Source organism: Phalacrocorax aristotelis, chromosome 19 (assembly GCF_949628215.1).
Source record: "Phalacrocorax aristotelis chromosome 19, bGulAri2.1, whole genome shotgun sequence".
NCBI lineage: Eukaryota > Metazoa > Chordata > Aves > Suliformes > Phalacrocoracidae > Phalacrocorax > Phalacrocorax aristotelis.
The window spans coordinates 6,625,564-6,648,812 of record NC_134294.1 but is presented as its reverse complement, the minus strand read 5'-3'; the positions used below and the strand labels follow the sequence as shown (position 1 = coordinate 6,648,812).

Sequence of the window (23,249 nt, the reverse complement as noted above, 5' to 3'; positions counted from 1 at the left end):
GCTGCTCATGGAAACCTGGTGCTTAAAAATTGAATTAGCTCTTAAAAACTTATTCTTAGTAGTCATAGAACTACCTTGACTTTTCCTTGCCAAGACTGCTGGTTTCTCAAGTTCATATATTCTTGTTCTTCAAAATATTTTCTTTTACTTACAGCAGACAGCTAGAATAAATAACAACAGTAGAGACATGCACATCTGTCAGCTCATGGAATCTTAAAACATTCTTTTCTCTAAGGATAGTAAGTATAGAAATTTAAATGCAAAAAAATCCCAGCTCCTGAAAATATATTACTCCTTTCTAATATGATTAAGTCTCCTAAGTGTTCAGCTGTACGTGCAGATGTCAGATAGCATTCCAAAAAGTCTTCTGTGGCAGCAGTGTACAAAAGCTGAACTTCCATTAAACCTGTGTTTTCAAAAGACGCTGTGTCTCTAGGGGTGGAGGCACAGTGCTCCTGGGGGACAGTGTCTGCCAGGGCAAAGTAAAGTGGCTATCCTTTCTGAAAATCTGACAGTACCTCTTTTTGTTGCTGTGTTTTCTTATGGACAGATTTCCTTTCAAAAATAGTGACTCAAGACATGTCAGAAGGTAATATCTGTGTTAAAAAGTTATAACTGAGATACTGCCAAGGGGTCTTAAACTGCTAGCCCTCTTTAAGTTTCTGTGAAAGAGATAGTTGCTTAATGTGTATTTCTGATTTCCCCACCAGACAGACTGACTTTTAAAGGGATTTTTGGTGGCTTATAGGATACTGGTTTTAAAAGCAACAGCTGGACCTTTGCTTGTGGATAAGGTACTCGGCATGTCTCGGCAAATTCAAACAACTAGTCTATGTTTCAAAGTATAATTCCCATCCCTGCCTCCTTCCCCCCACTTTTCATCCATGCTGTGTCCTGTTAATAGCTTCTTTTTCTCTCTTTAGACTCCAGGGACCACTAATTAAGAAATCAGCCTCTGGTTGGTTGGATAACCATTGGCAACTGCTGCAGTTACAGAGCTGCTGGTCTTCCCGAGTCTCTGACAGAAAATGAGTAAAGATAGGAACAGAGCTGTAATGGAAGAATGAGCAGATTACAAAACCACTGGGACTGGGTCTCTTCTTATCTGGCTCTGCCAAACAGCAGGATATATGTCTCAATGAAATCAGAATGAGGAAATGACAACGTGGAGTTTTACTCTTGAGAGGTGCTATCGGTATCCTTCTGCAAAAGTAGGATTTGGAAAGCTCAGGAAGCTATTCAGGGTTTATGTGTGGCTTGGTTGAGCTGGAGCTGTTCAGCCACTCTTTACTGTTTGTAACAAAAGCAGCAACAAAATCAAACTTTACAGTTTACCTATTCCAGCGTTACCATCTGTTGATGTTGAGTCAACTAGATATCTAATGAGACCTGTGAAAAAATGCTGTGACTTCTGGATTGTAGCTCAGTTGGCCTATATGTTTTTGGTGCTTGTGAACACTGTGGTATGAATTTGGGCTCTTCTCATTAGTTTGAACCTGATATGGCACACAGCTTTTGCTTCTCTAGTAGCTTTTGGAAGAAATCTTTTGCAGTCTTGCTATGTGTCCCAAGCTGAGTATTAGGCAGCCTGATAAGAATACACTGTCTGGCTGCGTCTGCCTGTTCAGTAAAGGTTGTTCCCGGTGCTCTGCCTGTTCTCTAGGGAGAGGGTAGAAACCTCAGCTATTCAAGCGGGGCCAGTGCATGCCTTCTTGTAGTCAGGGGCCCAATGGCTTATGAAGTTCCCATGACAGGAAAATACTGAGTTTGATGAAAGATGGATGATGGAACTCTAACAACTCTAGCAATAGGGAGAACTTGAAATTTCTTCCTAATTTCAAACTCAGCTTTCTTCTTGGGGTGATGAATGTGTTCATCAAAGATTTCCTAGTGATCTGCATGTCATTTCACAGTGCATGCAGCTAGTCAAAATATACTCTGGACACTATTTGGGGACTATGAAGAAGCTGTGCTCTGCACCTAGAAGATGGGACTTTCCAGTTTTTATGCCCATGGTTCTCTAGGGAGTTAGGGTACACTGGCTTGTGCCTTATATTAGTAAAGTAGAAAGGCTGCCTCTTATGTTGTTTGTGGCTCCATCTCTGGGGCGTCCTGTCCAGTATCAGTATGTACATACCTTCTGCAAGGTTCAGGGTGTTTCCTTTAAAAGATAGGACTACCTGGAGTGGTATTTGTTGACCTAAAACCTGTGGGAGATACATATTTCCCTGTGATGCATTTCACAAAGTAGATAATAACTCTAAGCTTTGTTAGATGCCTCAAGAGCTGCATCGCCACAGGAGGTAGCACAAGTCACTAAACAGAAGGAGAAGGGTGTACGTATGCCTATCTTATAGTTGGGACAAATGAATCACTGAATCCAGAAGGAACCAACAGACTGTCAGAGCACGCTTTGCAAATACTGCAGCAGTCTCCTCCGTGAAGCTTGTAAAAACAAGACAATAAAGGCAAGGGGGACTATTTGTTACAGATGGAAAATGTGAATTTCCTGTGAATGGACGTTGCTTGCGTTTTGTTTCTCATTCAGTTCCTGGTGAAATGCTGTGCTGCTTGTAAGAGCGACAGAGACTCTTCAGAAGGCTGCCTGTGGCTAAGGTGATTACCTAGCACTTGGAATACCCAAGGTCAGTTGTCAGTCCTGCCACACAGTTTTCTGCCTCATCTTACCATCTGCTGGAAAAGATGCAATAAGTCTTTCATGTTGTGTTTTAGATGATAGTTCTCCCTGCAGAAGGCTTATCTCATCTTGTGTGGTGCCGGGATAATGAGAGTCTGCTTTCCGTTTCAGAGAGCTTGAAATACTGCTTAAATAAATTTAAAAAGAAGTAATTGGGCCCTATGTTTCCCACCCCTCTTCCACACTAATACACTGGAAAATTAAGGCAGAGGTTCTGGTGGATTCTGTACTTAAACCTACAGATACTCATTTAGAAGTCAAATGGACTTGGGCAGGTTTGGAATGAAGGGTTTGCATTTTGCTTGCTCTCCCTTTGCATATGGAAAAGGTTCAGTTCTTTCTCTATGACGCATAAAATCTGAACACCTTTTATCTGAACTGTTTCTCTGAGCAGCCTTTTAGGTTGCTGAAATGACTCTTCAAGAGTGGGAGGTGGGGAACCAAACAGGCAGAGCTAGGCAGGTAAGAAGCATGTACCTCCTGTGTTAACAGGGGCCCCTCCTGGAACAGTCTGCCTTTGTGCTTTACCAGCTGCAAGGTAATAGTTACATAAGTGCAATATTTGGAGGAGCACCATTTCTTAGTGCATGCATGTCAGTTCTTGGCAAGTCTTCTTCCTGTCTTTTGAAAGGTACCTTAGCTGAATGGTTGTGGTTTAGACCTATCTAATTTTTATTTTCCTTAAATGGATGGCCTTAAGAGCTGTTGGCAAATGCTTCTTGCTGTATTCGTGAGGAACAAGGACTTGGCGATCTGATGGGAAAGCCTGTGATGCACCTGGGGAAATGGTGAAATACAGGGCCCTTCTCATTGCCTTTTTTTTTTGTGTGTGGAAAATCTGTGTCCTTCAGTGCTGCTGTACATTCTTGTAAGGATGCACCGAACAGGAATAGCTTGAAGAAATATTTCTTCACAAAGAACTCAAAAACCTGTATCATGTACCAAAGTGAGTCCCTGAGCACTGCAGCTTTCTTCTTGCTTGTACTTCTTCAGGAGTATAGTAGTAAACGAAGCAACCACATCTCTCTCTCCTTTAGTGGTGTCCTCCAGTTCTAAACTGAAGGGGCGGCTCATGAAATGAGGGAGGTTGGCTTATTGATGCTTATGCGGACAGCTGCCTTTTACTGGAAGGCTTCAGTTTTCTCAAAGCAACCCCTCTCTTAATTTGGTTTTACAAGGATGTTGAATGCACCAGTCCATACAATTTGTGCTATCACTCTTCGCTCTTTTTCTAAATGAAATAGTAGATATTTTTGTAAAATGCGGCATAGTGTAGCTTGGAATAGCAAACTCATGACCGAACATGAACGTGGGGCTGGGGAGGGGTTGTGCTTGCTCTCAAGAGCTCGTTTCACTTCTCTGCTGGAACACCTTTCTGATGGTAAAGCAAAAATTTTTGGCCTGTCATGGTGAGAATCTTTAAAGAATGATCACAGTTCTATATGGGCATGTATCCAAAGACTACCTGTTTCTTAATTTATATCTGACTTGGGATTTTGTGACAAGCTGGAAATCTCTCTTTCAATGCCTAAACAAACTTGTAGGTCCAGTTACACTTTGAAGTTGAAATGTGGGTGGAATTTTTTACTAGGTCTGAATATAAGAGGTCTGAACCCAGTTTTTCATTACGTTAGAAGTTTGTCTTGCAGTGTTGTTCTCCCAGGGAAAGGTTTGGGGCTGTATCTGTGCTTTCCCTACACCAGTAGCATGTTGCTCCTCATGGGAGACTAAACTTTGAAGGGGTGTAGACAAGGACAACTTTATCTTGTGATTTGAATTTCAGAATACTTTGTCCACAGAGACTGTCCAAGCCATGTGTTGAACAGCTGAAACAGCCATGAAATGGATTCATGTTGCCTTTGAGACTCGATGAAGATCCTGGGAATTATGCCTTAAATTGATCTCTGTGGATGATGCAGTACACTTCTTAGGCGCTTGTACGAAGAACTGGCTGGTGAAGGCTTCCGGTGGTTTCCCACAGAAGAAAAGAATACACCGGTCTTTTAGGGTTTTCGGTGTAATTTTGTGGGAGAGTTGACATTTTGCATGTGCTTTGAAGGTAAACAGATAGTAGTCTCCACCTTTGTGCCTGGCTTTTATATAGGTCTGGAGGCAACAGGTGCTATCGCATTCATTACAACATACGTCTAACTTGTCATGGGCTGTGAGTTGTACTTCTGGAAGCTGGAGTAGTGTAGACCAAAAGACCTTATTAAAATAAACTAACTAATTTTCACCACATCAGTGACCAGAATTATGCCATTTAATTAAAATATGTCTAGACAAATAACCTAGGGGGGGAGAGATGTTATCTAGAATAAGTGTTTGAGGTTTCTGCATAGGGACCATAGTAAATAAATTTATAAAGAGCTTCTTTTCTCTCTCAAGTATCTGGAACCTTGGAGTTCTGTAGCTGCTGCTGGATGATACGGTTGTTTCTCGTGTAACTGGATTGGCATTCATCTTTTTGTTAGCAATTATTTTAACCTGTCTGTAAATAATATTTCTGTGAGGTATTGATTAACACTTGTGGCTATTTTTTGACCTAGCTTTATTATTATAACGAGGTACTTTTAAGAGAGCACAAAAGGAACATTGCACACCGAAATAAGGATTGATTCTTATCTTGACTGCTGTCAGGTATGTTCACCATTTCTTGTTTCGTACTGTTTGGCAGGTGACGCCATATCTGTCGTGGTTGTGTGACACCTTTACTGAAAATGAATTGAATAGTTGTAATAAGAGGTCTGGAGTTGCTACCATAGCCAGTGGTTACTTAGAATGGTAGAAATAAACTCACTTTACTTATAGTTGTTTAGGAAAAACGCTCTACTTTCTCAGACAGTACGTTGAACTTGTTTCTTCCTTGCTTTCGTTGTGAAGGACTGAAAGTCATTCTGACTCAAAAGAGGGAGGACACATTTTCAGGCAGCTCATTCTCCTTCTGCTGTCTTGCAGAGAGTGATTTCACTCCATGTAGTTAATGGACCTCTCCAGAAAGGTGCTTCGTTCCTTATTGAGCATAGTGGACTTGATGGAACATGTGGGATTAGGGTCACAGGCTTGGACTCGTTTCTTGGAGTTTATTGCTTGGGAATCGATTCCTGAAGGACAGCTCAGCCAGGGTCATCACTTCATTAGCTTGATGTTGCACCTGTCCCTCACAACCTGAAAGGAAGATTTCTTCTTGCTGGTTGGACTTGAAGATCCTGGAGGTCTTTTCTAACTTTAGTGGTTCTATGAGTCTATGATCCTTCCTCTTCCTTGTCTCCTTAACATGGCATATGCTGAAGGTGGACACACAAATTTTTGCAAAATTAATATACACAGTTACTAATTTTCTAAAACGAAGACCTGACTGTATCTGGGATTTTTGTAATATCATGCATTAATATTCAGAGATTGGTTTTAGATGAAAATATGGTTTATCTGTAAAATGGTGTTTGGGTGAAGAAATGATAAAGAAAAACTGATGTCACATTTTTAAGGGCTAGTATTGTGCATGGTTTTTACCATGTGCTGTGAGATTGAGCTGGTGCCACTAATGCCAGAATAATTGTAGGGCAAGATGGTTCAGCGGAATGCCCTGGTTTGTGTGTGATCCTGCCAGCTTATCAGTGACAGCGATTGGGTTGTACTAAGATGGAAGTAACATGTTTCTGTACATATATATTTTATCCCTTTAGGACAGAAAATGGATTCATAAGGTTACAACACATGATTGGTGGTATTGCCTTTGAAAATGGGTTGCTTGACATCTAGTAATGCAAATAAAGTACGCTGAGAAGCTGTTTTTTCTGTTGAATTCTAAAGGCAGTCTAAGAACATGTGACTTTGGGTTGCTCCGGCTCAAAAACTCGGTGTGCTGTCTAGCATTAGTTGCCTTATTTATTTGCTTTTATAGATGCACGCATGTGATGGTATTGGGGTCGTCATGTCTGCCTGTTCTTTCAGTTGCAGAGAAACAACAGCTGTTCTTCTGGTCCCTTCTTTCTGTGGCTTCAATGTGATGTTTGTAAATGTCAGCCTTTCCACTGAAAATACTCGGTCCCTGAAGAGCTTACAAGCTGCAAATTTACTGTTAATCCTGCTATGAAACAAGGTCTTAACTCAGAGCAAAAATAACTGCCTGGGCACTTGGCCATTATGAAATGTGTTCAAATACGCAAAGATAAGAGACATCTGCTGTCTGTGGGCGCAGTTCTTATTGGTGGTCAATATTTTGAATAAGAATAATGTGTTGTTGCGTAGTAGTTTTCCGGGATTTTAGAAAAGGACCTATGACACAATGGTCTGGCTATCACTCATTATATTTTTATAACATCCTTCTGAAGTATTTACCGTGCCCTTCCTCCAAATTATCCTCCTTTGTCAGTTAGCTCTGCCTAGGTCAGATCCATCCCTGTGCTGAAGCTGATACGTCATTTGAGACGCAGTCAGGTGGAATGTAGTGTTTGTGCTTGTGTTTGGCTCAGGAGGGAATTTTAAGTTAGCGTTGGGAATTTGAGGATGTAGTTTGCTAGAAAACATGTTGTATAAGACCCGTGAATGGACTGCAGTGCCCCAACTCAATCCTTTTGAATTCCTCCTGCTAGATGTGTGGGTGCGTTGTCCTATAATTCCATCCTCATTCTGAAATTGTTACCTTTCGGCCCAGGTCCTTTCTGCTATTCAACTTGTCTGTTCCTCAGCATCTGCTTGAGTTGCACGCTTTCCTAACCGCAGCAGGTATTGGCACTGGGTGCAGCGATTCCTTGGAGTGACCCAGTAACCAGCCCTCGATTCAGCTACTGGAATCAGGCATCAGCAGTGACAGAGGTATGCTGCTGTGTCTGGTGGTAGTTCACATCTCCTGCTGTCACTCATCCTTCAGAGTATTCAGACTGCCCTTTCTGCCTGACTGTTGAGTTTTCTGTAGGTACGAGCATGGGATGAGGGGCCATCTGCGTGCCATTTTGGGTGTGTGGTAGCAAAGAGTATATCTGTCCTAGTTTGAATCCTGTTGGTGTGGGAAACTCTTGAAATAATTAAATAATTTGTGGCAGCATAGGCTTAAGTGTGGTCTGGCAGCCGGCGGAAGTACCGGAGTCCCTGGTGTAATCCGTGGACTGTAATGAAGCCTGTGTTACTCCATTACTGCTGTCGTCACTGCTTGAGCTAGCTGTGCTAGAACCAGCTTGCATTTAGTACCTTGAAATGCTTCTCTGTCCATTTTGATATTGAGCAGATGGATTTCAGGCTTAAGCTGAGGCATCCCCACTTGTGGCTGGAGCTCCAAGCATAGTGGCTGCAAAGTGATGCTTTTTGCATGCTAATGAATTACAGTTATGTTATCCCAAAACATCCTTCGGGATGATGTGAAATCTTGAGCATTCATGGAACTCTTAGTGCTTCCCAAGTAACTTCGAAAGGACTGGAAGAATAGCTAAAAGGACCTACTGTTAGAGCCAGTTTGTGCCGAGGGAGGCTATATTACTAAAACAGTGCTCCTTCTGCACAAAAATAAAAGATTTTCTTGGAAGTGTATGGTCAGCGGTATGGCCAGTAATCTTACAGGTTGTGCAGCCTCTCCTGCTGTTCATCAGTGGAGCTGGTGATGATCAGCTAAAAGCATCATGAACCTTGCCTTTCAATTCTCAGCATCAGAACTGGCTTGGAGAATGGCACTTGGACTGCGCATTAGAAACTGCATCATCTCAGTGAATTGGTATGTAGCTCTCAGTGTGCAAGGTCATGACCTGACTTCAGCCTGCAGAGGCTTAGATTTTCAACAGGCTGCATCTCTGCCTTGACTTTGTGTGAATGTCATCTCTAAGTGCTATTTTGAGAATGTCCTGCTCTGGTGTTTTGAAGATAATTGTACCCTGGGGAAAGCAAACTCAGAGCCAGCTGTTTCAAATGGGCATTCCACAACCAACTTGCTGCTGGTAGTAGCCTCTTTTTTGCAGTATTTTTCCTAGGTTGTTTTCAAGAAGTACTTAATTTTATGGGGGCTTGTTAATATTTATTGTTTTGTAACTAAGACATTGGGCTGGGACTTGGAAACCTGGGTTCAGGTCATAATTATGCTGACCTGTCCCTTTGTATCGTGGCTTCTTTGTCTTTATGGCAGAGATGATGATATGTGTTTGTCCCTGGGGACAGTTGCAAGGATGGATTCATTAACACCTGTGAGATTGTAATAGAGTCACATAAATAATTTACTAAATAACATGAGGGGTAGAGGAAAAAGGGAAATAATAGAAAAGACAGAAGACAGGCAGTGTGGCTAAAATGCTTTGCTTGTTACGGACAGTTGGGCCAGTTCCATTCCAAACACTATCCAAGGGAGTAGATCGTATTGATGAAAACAAATGGTAAGGTCTTAGGACTCCAAAAGTCAACCATTCGCTTGGCTTCTCTGCACACATAAGTAAGAGGAACCTTTTTTTCTGCTAGGTTAGCTGATCATGCAGCGGAGGATAACAATGTGCACGATTGGGGCTGTCACTGCTAAAATCAAAAGAGACGAATTTCTATAGATATCAACTTACAATGCCATAAATGCTTGTATTTTAGTGGGATTTTCACATCTTGAGCATCTGCACAACCACTGAAGTATCGTTAATTAAGGAGCAGAGAAGCAAATTGTATTCCCATTATGCCATTGCTCTTTAACAGTGAGTCATAAATATTTTAAAATACTTAATTGGAAGCCATTCCTCACAGATGCTACAAAGTGCACTATGTTTGGAGACCCTTTCGAGATAACGGGGAGAAGTTCTGGCGAGGGTCTGTAGCCCAGCACAAGTCGGGCTGTGCTGCACTTGACTGAAATGGAAGGATGAGCCAGATCTGGGCTGGGAGCCCAAGTACCAGTTGGCTCAAAACACGCGGAACCTTTTTGTATGAGTCAGTGTCAGGCTGTTGCACTTGGTAATGACTGATGGGCCTTTGAAAGTGCTTTGAGTGTAATGCAGATGGCTAAACTGGATTGCTGTAGATCAAAACTCCCCTGTTCACAGTCAAGGCAGCTGCAATGCAAGTAATCTCTGCTTTCCTCCCTCACGTGCTCCCGTTGTTCTTTTTGGATTCGCTTGCAGGGATCTTGCTTAAGCAGAACTCTGGACTTCTCTAACCAAGTAATGAGGCTTTCTGTTCCTCAAATGTCTGTCTTAGAGTCATCAAGGAACTTTTAAACATGAAAGTCCCGTAATTTTCTTGGAGTATGAGGGAGTGTAATAGGCCAAGTGACCTCCTCAAGGTCATACAGTGGGTTGATGCCAGAGTGGATCCTAAATAGTTGTTCTTGAGTCCCAACTCATTGCTATAAAAAGTGCAGCTTTGTGTCTGAAATGAAGGGCAGATTCGGACCGATGCTGTCCTGGGGGATACAGTAGTTCTGACTTCTTCATGTGCTTAAGCTTAGATCAGTATCTCATATAGGACCTAAGAGCCAAAACTTTTTCAGTATCCTGCAGTTCTCCTGAAAGATGATAAATCATCCCTACTGTTCTAGAAGGCTGGCATGACAAACTGTTGGATGTGCCTCCAGGAGTAAAGGTGGAGCAGAGAGAATAGTGAAGAGGCAGTTCTGTGGGCAAAAGTGTGTAGTGTGGTGGTGAAGATCAGATGTGGCAGAGGAAAACTGGTGTATTAACATGAATGCATTAACTGTTAATTGCAGACAGAATCACTGAGGCTGGGTGTTTAGATTTTTTTTTTAAAGTGTTAAGAATAATGTGAGACAGACAGTAACAGCTAATTACATAAATGAAGAATAAGAAAGCTTTTCTTAATGCGTTTGTCACCTATGCAGGAAGAGTGACTTCCCAAACACCCACTGCCCGCAGTTTCGTGCTACAACTTCTATATAACCTGTAAGAAGGAGCTAGTGTGTGTGGTGGAGGGGCAGGCTGGGGAGTGCTGTCACAAGAGCTGACATCAATAAACGGCTTCATGCAGAAGGGACGTTGAACTTGTGTAAGCTGAGCCTCTGCAGATCATGCAGAGCTACTACTGCTCAGCTGTTTTGTTAGGAGAGCTATTGCATGCATCGAAGCTAGGGATCTTTTTTTTTTTCGAGAGGGTTTTATTCCACAGTTGGGTGTGTCATTTATAATATAATTGTGGTAGCATGCTCATATTCATTTTTGACAGGTTTATGTGGGAGTTGGCATGCAAAAGTGCATATATGGAAAGGCAAAGCATTGCCAGTGTTGTTTCTGAGTAACAACCTAAAAAGGAGAACCCTGGTTCCACTCTGGCTCTGTGGTATTTTGAGGAGTGATTGGCATGAGCCTTCCGTAGAGGAGCGCCGAAGCTCTGCCTCAGAAGGCTGCAACACCGCTTCCTGCTCGTAGCTCAGTGGGGTGCACGCAAGATCTAAGGCTTCCACGCATCGCAGAAGGCTGCAGATCCTTTGTGTTGAGCAGAGCCCTTTTAGGCTGCGCTGCATTATGGTGTTTATCTGCCCAGCAGAAAGATTTCTCTTCTTCCCTCTTTCTTATTTCCAGAATAAACATTATACCCTAGCCAAGCTCACCTGTAAATTCAGTGGGTGGCTTGATTTTCATTCACATCTCTGAGTCGGAAGGGGTGGCTAAAGGCTCTCTGTGTTGTGGCCTCAGCTACAAAAACCCTAAAATTTTAATTCTGCATTAAAGATTCAAACTGAAATGTTAATCAGCTTCAGAAAGACTATTTTTAGAGCTGCAGCCTTGGATTCCAGTGGAGTAGTTGCAATTTGTCATGTGATCAGAAGGGAGAGGGTTTTTTTTCTTGCTGTTCGTGTCAGCTGTTTGCTGCTGGGTTTGCTGTGTGCATTCTGCAGTTTAAACTGTCCTTAAAGGAACTGCAGGTCTTTATTTATTTTACTTAGGTTTTCCTAAAAATGGCTGTCCTCTGTCATTTGCTTTTGTATTGTAGTAAACAGTCTGATCTTCAAAGATGTTTATATTCTGCATGGAAGTTTGGCCCGATATTGCCTGGTGAGGTGCAGGGGGTAGCTTGACAAGTCTGGTAGAGAAAGGGCTTCATCTTGAAGAGCTTTAAAAATATATTTTTACGGGTCAGAGAGTTTCTGTGAAGCAACTAGCTAGCATCAGTGGAGTGTACTACTATTGCCGTAGTTCTGACTGCTAGTCCAACGTGCAAATACCTATCAAACCGCATTAGAGGTTGGGAGCTTCCAAAGCAACAGTTGCTTTTGAGTGATCTTAGAATCTGCCAAAGCAGTTAGTACAATCTTACGAATAGCTTCCCGTAGTAGTAACTCATTGCAGATGTGGATTTACGATTACTTATGGTTTTACTAATTTAAACAGCTTTTTTGGAGAACTGCTGCTTCGTAAGTAGACTGAAGGTGCCCAAAGAGCTTGTGGAACCTCCATTCTTAGGGATACTCAGAACTTGACTGGACATGGCCCTGAGCAACCTAAACCCGCAGGAGGTTGGACTTCGATGACCGCTGGATTTATCGTCCAACGTAGATGATTCTATGAATCAAAACTAACCTCTGAATAATCTCTTACCTGCCTTTGTGGTGATGGGAGTTGTTTAAGATAGGTATAGAACAAATGGCTTAATTACTTCGCCTTCTCTTTAAGGATGTCCAAGCTAGTTATTAAAAGTAATGAATGAAGGTTCTGTCCCCCTTCTCCCATCACTAAAGGACAATAAGAAAGAGTTAAGGAAAGACTTGGTTACGATCACAGCGACAAGATGGTGCTAAAGTATATTAGGATGTGCACTTTGTGGCATGGTATATGTTAACCTAGAATGAATCTGCAGGGACGACCACACTGCTGTCTCAGCGCTGCATCTCCCATGTATGTGGCCTCGGAGGACTGGGCCTGCAATCAAGCAAAGGAGAATTTCCTTGCTAGCCTCATTTTTCTGAGTAGAAAGAAAAAATCACCTAGCTAATTCTGGGGATTAAGTCTCTCACAGGCACGCATGATGCAATCAAAATGCAAGTGTACGCAACACTATCAAACCCAGTGTTTAATATCCAATTGCCTAAATGCTTATGAATCAGAGAGCCATTAGAGGTTTGTGGGGTTCACTTGGTATTCTTAGTATGGAGTCAGCATATATTCCGAGGCAGCAGACAGCTTGGCAGAGGGATGAGAGCGAGGGTAAGCCTAAACAATCCTTGGTCTTCGGGCTAAAATCGTCTTTGGAGGAAAACAAGAAGTCAGGATGCTGGGAGGGTAACCAGGAGCATAAACCTACCATAGAAACAGGTGAGGTATGAGAGAGTGAACAAGGCTGGTTTGGTAAATGCAGAAATACCTATTTGTGCAGAGTAGGGTGGTAGCAGAGTCAGAGGATCCAGCCACAATTCCAGGAAGTGAGAGGAAGGAGGGGCTGTTACCAGAAGTGATTGTTTCATTTAATAATTACTTCTTAAATCTCCTCTAAGTCAAATAAAGCAGAGGATGTGAGCTTCTGAGAATTATTCCCTCCTCCCCTTCCCCACACATCCACACCCTTTTTTGCACATACTCTTTCTAAGTGAAGGCTGTATCGATGTGAGATCTGATAGTGGGGAGCTTGCTGACAATGTAGAGCAGGTGCTTGGGGGTGTTCAAGGGTGTGGGGCCTTTTTCGTGATCCGTCACTGATGTACGGTGTGACCTTGGGTGAGTTGTTCCCCTCTGCTCTTCTTTTACCTTCCTTTTACTTGGTAGTGCATTTGAAGGGCGAGCTAAAGGATCTAATATCTTGCGCAGCAAGGTTTCTCTGGAGTGCGGTGAAGAGGACGATGTTACAACATTGAAGGAAATGAAGAAAATCTCTAGCTAAATTGTTGGTGTGCTGGCAGAGCCTCCCCTCCCTCCCCTGAGCAAAGCAGAATCGTGTAGAGCTGGAGCACAGCAGGGCAGTATGGGGCAGACGTGCTGCTGGGAGGTGTTGTGACCCAAGTCACCTGGAGAGGACTGGTTTGTTCTGTTGCCATTTGGTGTTTGCTGAGTGGTAGCTTTGTGAGCGGCTTTGTGGATAGGTGTTTATTTGCTCTCTTTTCTCTGACCCGGAGTGGCTCATAACCTGGGTTAAGCGGAAGATTGTGTGTGCCGTAGTAGAGACTGCATGCATTCCAACCTTGCCAGCTACTACAGAGGCACAGTGTTGCCAGGAGGCAGGATGTGGCCTAGGAAACAAATATCCCCTCTTCTGGAGGGAAGCTTTAACTCTGTGAGAGCAGGGGATGTGTTTCTTCATATGAGATGGTCTTTGTTCTTACTATGAAACAGTAAGTCTGCCAGCGATTGTGTTTGAGGGCACTGGTGTGGAGGTCCACCTCCACAGTGGACCACATCCAATACCAACAGACTTTTCTTCACCTCAGTAGGATGTCTCTGGCAGACCAAATGCATAACCTCCTCTTCCTAGCCATGCTAGCATGGGTTGGTTCTCGGTTGTGAACCCATTACTTACGGCCTTATCCCCCCTGGTCTTAAGCTGCAGTGTATATTAGTTCCTAATGGACCCTGGGTGTGCCAAAAGCGGACAACGGCATGGGTATCCGTCTGCCCTTGCTTCTAAGTTCTTGTAGAGACGCCTTCTTGAATACAGAGTTGTCCTCAGACTGAAGCATATGGCTGCAACCATTCATATTTCTTTCTTGCTTTCTCTCCATTGCTTCCCCTTCCTGAGAATTGAAAGGAACTGCCTCTTTACTACAAATAGTGATTTGTAAAACAGTGATATTTGAAATTAGTGGCTGCTGCTGTCTTTGATGTTCTTGGCACTGTTGATTGCTACCCAAAGCAAGCTGGGAATTACAGTCTGTCATTCTCTTGCCTCATAGCTCAAGGCTATATTTAGTAGTTCAAGTTGCAACAGATCTGGAAGTTGTTCCCTTTAGCTGCAGCAGAAGGCTAATGCTGTGATAGAGTGCGTTGTTTTGTAAGTGGTGACTTCAGTGTGCTCGTTTCCATCACGAGGACAACCGAACCAGTCTGTGCAGTATTGCAGGGATATCCTGACTGCCACTGTACGTGCCAATTTAGAAAGACCCCCCAAGCCTTTTCTGTGGAGAGAACCTCACAATCAGTAGGTTTTTTTAGTGTTTGACTTTCGCCTAAATCTTAGAACGTGGTGCAGAACTTCTGTGGATGATTTCTGGGATGCAGTAAGTGGCATTTCCATGGGGGGGCGGGAGGTGGAGATACCGTCATTTAAAACATGCAGCTGCCAAGATAAAATTATTGCAGCATGTTTATTTGCTGATCCTGCAATTGGATCTTTGCTGAGGGAGTGTTCTCTCCAGGACTCTGTGAAACACAGAAGTAATGTCTGAACTAGAGTCAGTCCATTGGGGCTGGAGAACCATGCAAATATTGAAATCCTCTGCCTGCACACAGATTTTGCAGTGCCAGAATTACAGGTCTGAGAGCTTCATTGAGTTGTCAAAGGTTTTTTTTAAAGCACTGAGTATCTGTTAATTTCAATGGAGTTTACTCTTAATTATCTCTTTAGAGTCTATGTATAAATGACTAAAAAAATAATTAAATCATATGATCTGTTCCCTGTTGCCAAAGGGTGAAGGGAGGACAGATGCATAAGGACTTAAATATTTCAAAATGTTTTTCTTTCCAGTAATAGGACAGGAGTGAAGTCTGCCTAATACTGTACTGCTAGCCATTAACAATGCAAATAAATATGGAGAAAGAAGAGAATGTTCTTTCCTTCTTTAAAAAATGGAGGTATTAGTGGTGGTGTTATTTATTCATAATTTTCGAAAAGTTAGATGGAAAGAAACTGTTTGTCCATTTGCTCTCCTCTCTGCTCTTCTCCTTCCTAACCAGTTTTTTCCCCCTCATAATATGACACTGTGTCATGCACAGTCAGTTGCTTTGTGGCTATTGTGGTTTTTTTAACACAGCAACAAGAAAGACAAAAACATAAATAAAGAAAAATGTGGCGTGGAACCACAAATTCTTATTGAGTTTGACCAGGCTTTGGGTTGGCTTTTTTAAAGCTTAGAGATTGTCAAATCCAAATTGTCCCTGTTCCACTGTGTAGGGACTTGAGGCCAGAAATCTATTTCTGCTACAAATCTGCCGTTTGACCTGGTATAAAGATACCACTGTATCTCGTCTCTACCCAGATTTAGGCAGTGCCCATTCTGAAGAGGTTTCCTCTGTGTTTGTACAGTGCCTTGTTCAAAAGGTTCCCAATTTTGGTTGGAGCCCTTAGGTAACAAAACTAATGACTTGAGTATTCACATCAACATGTAGTAGTAAAGCCTTATATTTAGGAGCAAACTTGGTGTTTTTGCAGTTCAGTGACTTCCCATTAGTTAGCTCGGTTCCTTCGTGCTGTATATTAAAAAAACCCCCAAACCCAAGCCCAGGTTAATTCTCCCTGACCTAGGCAGCGACCTTTGTGAATACCTCTAGCTCCTCAGAATCATGAAACAAACCCTTTCTTGGACAAGTGACTCCCCGGACTTCGCAGGAGTACTCTGTTGGTCTCCGCTGTCGTACAGCCTTAGCTTGGATCTAGGCAGAAATGGAAGAGGGGAGCTCTGCATTTAGAGGAAGCCATGGACTTGTGAACATTGATGCTGCTCCTGCAACTCTGAAAAATGGGTTAGGTGAGTTCAGGTGAACTCTGCCCTGGACTACTTCTCTGGTGAAGTAAGAGACTAAAATGGACTGCAGTGTCCTGTGAGCTTGCTGTGTGGTGTGGGAGTATTTCTGTACACGAGGCTGCCTGAAACAGGAATTTGACAAGTCCTGCATTTGCATGCTTGCATTTCAGCCCTGCTTGAGCCCTTGCTTGTAGGATTAGAAGAATCCACAAGAATCTTGCTACAATGACGGCAGCAGTAGCATCTGAAGGGATGTTTGTGCATGGTTCCAGGTTTCCATAATTGCTGTACAGGGTATGTGGTATTGTGTGGAATTCTCTACGCTGCCCTGCCTGGGGCTGCCTTGCTTCTGCCAGACGCTGGGTTTAGAGCTTGCTCCAGTTTGCAGATTCAAGAAGAAAAGGCTTGAAAGGAAGCTTGTCCTTTGCGTCTCATTTCTAGGCAGAAGTGGTTCGTGTCCTGTTGTGGGAGTGAGGGTATGAGAAGGGAGTCCTGTGTAATGGTGACTCTGTGGGCTCCTGTTTTGAAGAGTGACGTTGTTCTTACCCTTAATCAGAGAAACCAAAGGGGGAGCTAACTGCCCTGCGTTTTATCTGTGTCCCCTTACTAGAGATAACCTGACCAAAGTGTTGTAATAGGTAACATGGACCATTTCTGTCCTGTCTTGTGGATCATCACCAAGAGAGAATCCATCGTAGCACCGATTCAGAACCGTGTCATCTTACACTGAAACTACTGAACTGTAACGATGAAGCCCAGCTGTTTTACCAAATCCTGTAGTCAGGATTTCAGAATTAGCAGAGTTCAATGATTCTGATTTTAAAGTAAGTAATAAAGCACAGGTTGAAAACTGAAGCACCAACCAGGCTGTTTTCTGAAATGGTGATTCTTTCAAAATTTCTCATTTGATGGTCTCTTCAGAAGCCACCAGCAATGTCTGTTTGTTCTTTAAAGACAAAAAACACTTTCTGAGAGATCATGGCCTTGTAAATGAGGGAGGTTTGTTAAGGAAGCTGATGCAAATGCACGGTTTTCTTAATCTCAATCTTTGCTGCTTTAAATTGGAACTCTCCAGTTTAAAGCAGCAGTCCTAAAAATATGGTTAAAAGTGCCCTGCTGAAAGATGACATTTGTAATTGGTTTGTAGAGTGAGAAGCTGGCTCACTGGGGGATTGTTGCAAAGAGTGCTTCGAGGCAGTAACTAATTACTCTCAGTAGCACTGAACCACTGGTGTGTTTTGAACCTGCTCTTTTTATCTGGATGATTCCAAAGGAAGCGATCCTGGTGTAGTCAACAGTGCCATTGATTCCAGGTCCTGGATGGGATTTAGAGAGGCCTTCTAGGGTGCCTTCAGCTGCGCAGGCTACTTAGTCCAGGATTACAGGACAAATGGAGGCCCTCTTTGCCTCCAGCAGACTGATAGAGATCTTATTGACTTAAAATGTGATTACTTTACTTTCTGAGAGGACGAGTGAGCACTGAATTTTTTGAAGAATTACGAATATCTTTTTTGTAGCTATAAATATATATAAGTGCTTATGACTGGCAAATTTAATGAAGTTGTTAAACGGGGGCCATCTTGGTTACTGTGCTACTTAGAACGACAGAAACATCTGAAGTAACTTCAGCTGCTGCTGAATTAGAAGCTTGGAATTAAGTCTAATGAAAGGGGAGCATTTCTGTTTTCTCAGTACTTGTAATTTATATTTGACTATGACCAGTCTTACCCTATCGAAACAAATGCTGATTCTGAGATACTGAGTCACAGTAGGTGTCTTCAGAATTGAAAACCTTACGAAAACCCTTATGCTAGTAAAACAAACTGCTGATTTTATTCTCCTTAGTTATAAGGGTTTGAGTTCTGGATTAAGCTTTTTTATCAAGAAGCCTTCAGAATGGCTCCTAGCTGAATGCTCTATGGGCATTGCACCTGCTTAAACAGGGATGCACTAGGGGAGGGAGCTCAAAGCCACGGCTGCACCTCTGTGTTTGACCATGTCAGCTCTTCCCCGGCCGGGCGCCAGGCCTCAGGCTTGCTAACCATTTTGAAACCATCTTGGAGGGAAAGGAGAGACGTATAGGGAGTGAGGGGCGGGTGCGGGTGGCTAGCAAGAGTGGGAAGTGTGTTTGAACTGATGAAGAAGGTTGAGGTTCTTGTCTGATGTACAGGAGATGAGGGTTCAATACGAGGCTTGATGTGCCTGGGGGGGAAGGTGCTGTGTTTGGCTCCAATTCCAGCCTAGGAAATTGAAGTAATAGCCCTTTCTTTGCCAGTAGAATGGCCTTAACTTGTGATCTGTGATCTCTGACGCAGAGGCTGCACAGCACGGTAGGATTTTTTAAATCACAATTAGATCTTTAAAAGTTGTGGTGAGATGGAAGACTCCAAAGTGGGAAAAATGCTTGTAATTACTTTTGGGCCTACCAATTTGCGATGATTGTCTGGAAAGGTACTGTTCTACCCTTTATGTTTACTTGCTTCCTTTGTTCTATAGTCACATATTCTTTAAACATAGAAGACACCAGCATTTGTATTTTTCCTGGACCATTTAAGAAAAGCACTGTGCCTTCTGATCTAATGTAATTTCAAACTCTTGATTTTCTTCCTACTTTTTTTTTCCAGGGTGGTAAAGGAGGAGATCTCAGATGACAATGCAAAGCTACCTTGCTTCAATGGAAGAGTGGTGTCCTGGGTATGTTGGCTCATGTGTCTCTATGCATATGTTGTTTGATGCAGTGGGCACAGTAGCAGGGTAGTTGGTGCATGGATCCTGATTTTTAGAAATGTCTTGAATCTCAAATTACATGGAAGCAATGGAGTAGTTTTTCATTACATCTGTAACATCCTGTTATTAAGTAATCTATTTTAAAAATTAGAGTGAAGTCTACAAAGTTGTGCAGGGCTGAAAAGGTGGTTTAGACACGAAACCTTTAATGTTAGTAACATGTTGCGGCATCTTTCCCACTGTTGTCTTGCTTCCTCACCTCCTCTAAGTATTACTGAATCTGATGGAGGGCTCTGAAATAATGCTGGAAAACCTCACAAAATAAGGCTGGACTTCTAAAAACGTTTACTTGCTTACCTTTTGTTGAAACCAACCAAGCTCTAACCCTTGTTTAAAAAAAAATTTGAAAAATTTTTCCACAACATGAAGTTAAATGTACCAGCCAGCTTGCTGTCGGTAGGAGAGTGGGAGCACACGTTTGGCTGTGTTACACAGTTAATAGAGTTCTGCCAAGGCACTGAGTTTTAATACTGTCACTAAATACACAAAACAACTTATTAAAAAACAGCTCAATGTGATATTCCAGAGGATTTTGGTTCTGTTATTTTAATTTCAGTGTATCAGTATTGTGGTAATGCCTGGAAGGTTTAAGTCCCTAAGCTAAACATTGTGCATGCATTTAGTAAAAAGACACAAAAATTAGTAGTCTTGGAAGGATAAGCAGGGAAGAGGAATTTGGGCTGTAAGTAATTGCCCAACTGTGATAGAGGAAGCCGCTGATCCAGCTGTTCATCCCAGCTACTGTGCTGCTCAGCAGATCACATCTTCATTATTCTTTCTGTTGTCTGTTTTTAATGTGTTAATTTCTTCAATATGCTGTGTTATTTGTTTGTCACCTAACTGTAGTTATTAATTACTATCTCCTAAGTGTTACACAGCCCTTTGGGCTGCTTCCCATTTAATGTACAGTTGACCTGCACGCCATGCGGAGCTGAGTGCTGAATGGCAGCATACAATCTGTGCTGTTACTGTAATAGCTGGTCGCTTTCCACATGCCTGGTTCTTTAGCCATGTTATGATCTACTTAATGGAGATGCAGTGAAAGTGTTGCTCCCCAGGGTTGCTGTGTGAAATACAGTAATTCCCACCTCCAGATTACATTTGGGGCACAGATAAACACACGGATACGTTTGGTGTTTTGGCCATTACATGAACTTATTTCTCCACCTGGGAATAGGAGCTTTACTACTGTCAAGGTTGATTAAAGTCGTTGTGCACCTTCAGGCAGAAAAGCGGGCACTAGTGTTTTAGATTTTAGCACCAAAAAAGGCATCTGGGACATAGTCTGTGATTTTAATACCCTCTTTCAAGCTGACCTTACAGTCTTGGGTATCATGAACACGAGAGGAGAAGAAGAATGATCTGTTTTCCTCAAAACTCAAGTCTGACTCAAGTGTGAAATGATTTTTTGTTAAGGGCTTGGCTTCAACAAGTGATGCAAGGCGGGTTAGAAATTGTAGTGTCATGGTATGAGAACTCTGCTGAAGTAACTAGAGACGTTGGACAGCCTTTCAGCATTGATGTATGTTTGGCTATGTGTTTGCAGTCTTCCTATTTCTGGTAGGCTGAAGGTAAGCAAGAAAGTAGTAGTAGTAAAGTAGGTGTACAAGAGTTTTTTTCCAGCTGCACAGTTGGGGCAACTGGGCTACTTGGGATTCTCAGCTGGAATGAACTGCCATGTCTCCATGTATTTCTCCAGTCCTGTGCTGATTTTAGGAGTTGAAGATTTTGCTCACACATTTATAACCAATACCCCTAAAATATTTCAGTATCCCAGTCACTGAAGTTATACAGGATAAGGAAATCTGTCTGGGCCTTGCATATAATTGTGCTGGGTAGCTTAAAGTTTCTAAGCCTGGCTTCTTGTAGACAGGATTCCATGTGCTTTCACTATAAAATCAAACACAGTATTGATTGAATGCTGTTGCCCACAGTAGAGTGTATGTGCACATTCTGCTGTTGCGTAAGGGAAGTGCAATGTACCTTTTAAACATCAGTTTGATTGGGAGATTGTTCTTGAGTAATAATGCCTTGTGGTTCATCAAATACAGCCTTGCTGGGTTCTAAGCAGCTGAAAATGTTGCTCATGTGAGGGCGAGGGCTGGCAGATGGATTGAGCACAGCTGTATCGTACAATATCATTGTGTCTTTCTGCTCTGTTGATTGCTTTCAATTTTAAGGCACTCAGACTGTGGCAACTGTGTAGTCCCAACAGTTTTTTAGTATTAGGCAAGCAAGGCACATAGCTTTCTAATGCATGACCTTGCCCTTAGTCCTCCTACACACCCAAATGTGTACAGAATATTAAGCACTTATTAGATTTTGTATTAAATTGAGGTCTTAAAAATGGGGAGAATGTTCTCCCTTCAGTCTGTACTTTCTGAAAAGTTAGCTGTTTTGTCACTGGGAAATGCATTCAGAAGGAAAAGCTACTTGCTTTTGTAGGACCTCCACACCTTGTTTTTGGCCTTTGTGCTCCAACCTTTTGACTCAGCAGCAATAGCTGACTAGTCACCAGTGTGACTTTCAGAGCCATTCCTAGAACGTAGCCATGTATTTCCACCCAGCAGTGGGTGTTAGGCAACTAGGTGCCTTGGTTTGAAGATCTATGAGTGTTTCAAAACAAAGTTACGCTGATACAAGCCTGCGCTGCTGGGCAGGTGCTCAAGGGAAACAAGTGACCACAACAGATCTGCCTACTTGCCTTCTCAAAGAAGGGAAGATCCCCACGTGTTGTGCTGCATGGAGGAGTAAATTGGTTCTCAAAAGAAGTATTCATTCTCTAGAATAAAATCACTGGCATTAGAGGATAAAATTAATGTTTAACCAAACAGGCAACTGTGGTCTTTGAGACCTGATGGTCCACCTTGAGTGCACTGGGAGACAGGGCAAGGTTCTGTCTTAATGAGGTTGTTGGCTTATGTCCATTCTTGCATGGGAACTGAACGTATGATGGTGTTAGCTTCTCCAGGTCACGGCTGAACGTATGTGCTAATGGCCACTGGTGTGGTAGGAGGTCCTTTTTCCTTTGGGGGGCTGGAGATGGCTGAAGGGCTCAGTGCTGCTGAATATGCTACTTTCAGGATGCGCTTGAGCTATGAATGTTGGTGGTGCTGTCTTTGTCTTCAGTCCAAGGATTACTGGGGGCTATAGCGTGGTGTTCTCACAGTATGGGAATAGATTATACAAAAAGGGAAATCATGTGTAATTAACAAGCTGAGGAGAGCATCCCGAAAGCTTCAGATAAAGAAAGGCTATAAAGATGTCATTTATGTTGCCGTAGTGTGAGAGCAGCATCTGTTTTGAAAGCAAAGGGGTAGAAATGAATAGTAGCTCTTATCAGGAGAGCACATTAGTCGTGAGAACCCCTTTCGTCCTTCTCAGTATGTAACACTTGTACTGTGTTTGCTCCACAGTGTCATTCCCTCCCTGTTTCTTCCCCTTTCTCCCATGCTGCTGGACTGATAAATATTAATTCAAACAACAGGCTGATACTTAGATTGCTTTCTGCATCCCTGAACTGGTTCCCTTCTTCCCAGTGCGTTCAGGAGCATGGTGGTGTTTGTTTTTATCTATGTGGTCTAGTTAAAGCATGTATCTTCTGCATTGGTGATTCAGTACACCGATGATTCATTCTGAATTTGTCTGCACTATTCGGGCTCTTCTGTGCAGCGAAGTATGACTCAGGTTGTTCCAACAAGGGCCAGCATTCTTGGAGTTTAAGCAAAACCAAACCCCCAACCCCAAACTATTCCACATGAATAAGGATGTGGATTATTTCGTTCCCCTTTACATCCCAATTCTTTAACCTCTTCCTCCTTCCCTCCCCCATCCAAAAACCCAAGAGCATTTGATGTCAAATTGAGAGCTGAATTCTTTTCCCAGCTTCTTAAATAATATGAAATATGAAAATGTATGCCTTTTCTGTTTTCCAGATGAAAAACAGGAGAATATAAAGAACAGTAAGATCAGGAAAAGAATATATGTGTACACGCACCCGTGCTCACGAGTTAAATGTTTGTTTTGATTCTGTGACTGTTACTATTATAATTTCAGAGAAATGTTACAATTTTTGAAATGCATTTTAAGAGAGAATTCAATTTATTGTGATTTCTGTTCCAGTATAGGTTGCTGGCTGCTTTCCAGATGTAGAAGAATGCAGAATCCTTGTTCCAAGGATTT

At 42.5% G+C, this 23,249-nt stretch overlaps 1 protein-coding gene across 4 annotated transcripts in view; it reads left to right on the top strand.

Moving 5' to 3' along the window:
* DVL1 (dishevelled segment polarity protein 1) overlaps positions 1-23,249 on the top strand; it is a 104,216-nt gene that overhangs the window by 19,882 nt on the left and 61,085 nt on the right. For all 4 annotated transcript variants that reach the window (XM_075113956.1, XM_075113955.1, XM_075113957.1 and 1 more), the window contains exon 2: positions 18,905-18,974. In XM_075113956.1, coding sequence (XP_074970057.1) covers positions 18,905-18,974 — 70 coding nt within the window. The remainder of the gene's footprint in view (positions 1-18,904; positions 18,975-23,249) is intronic.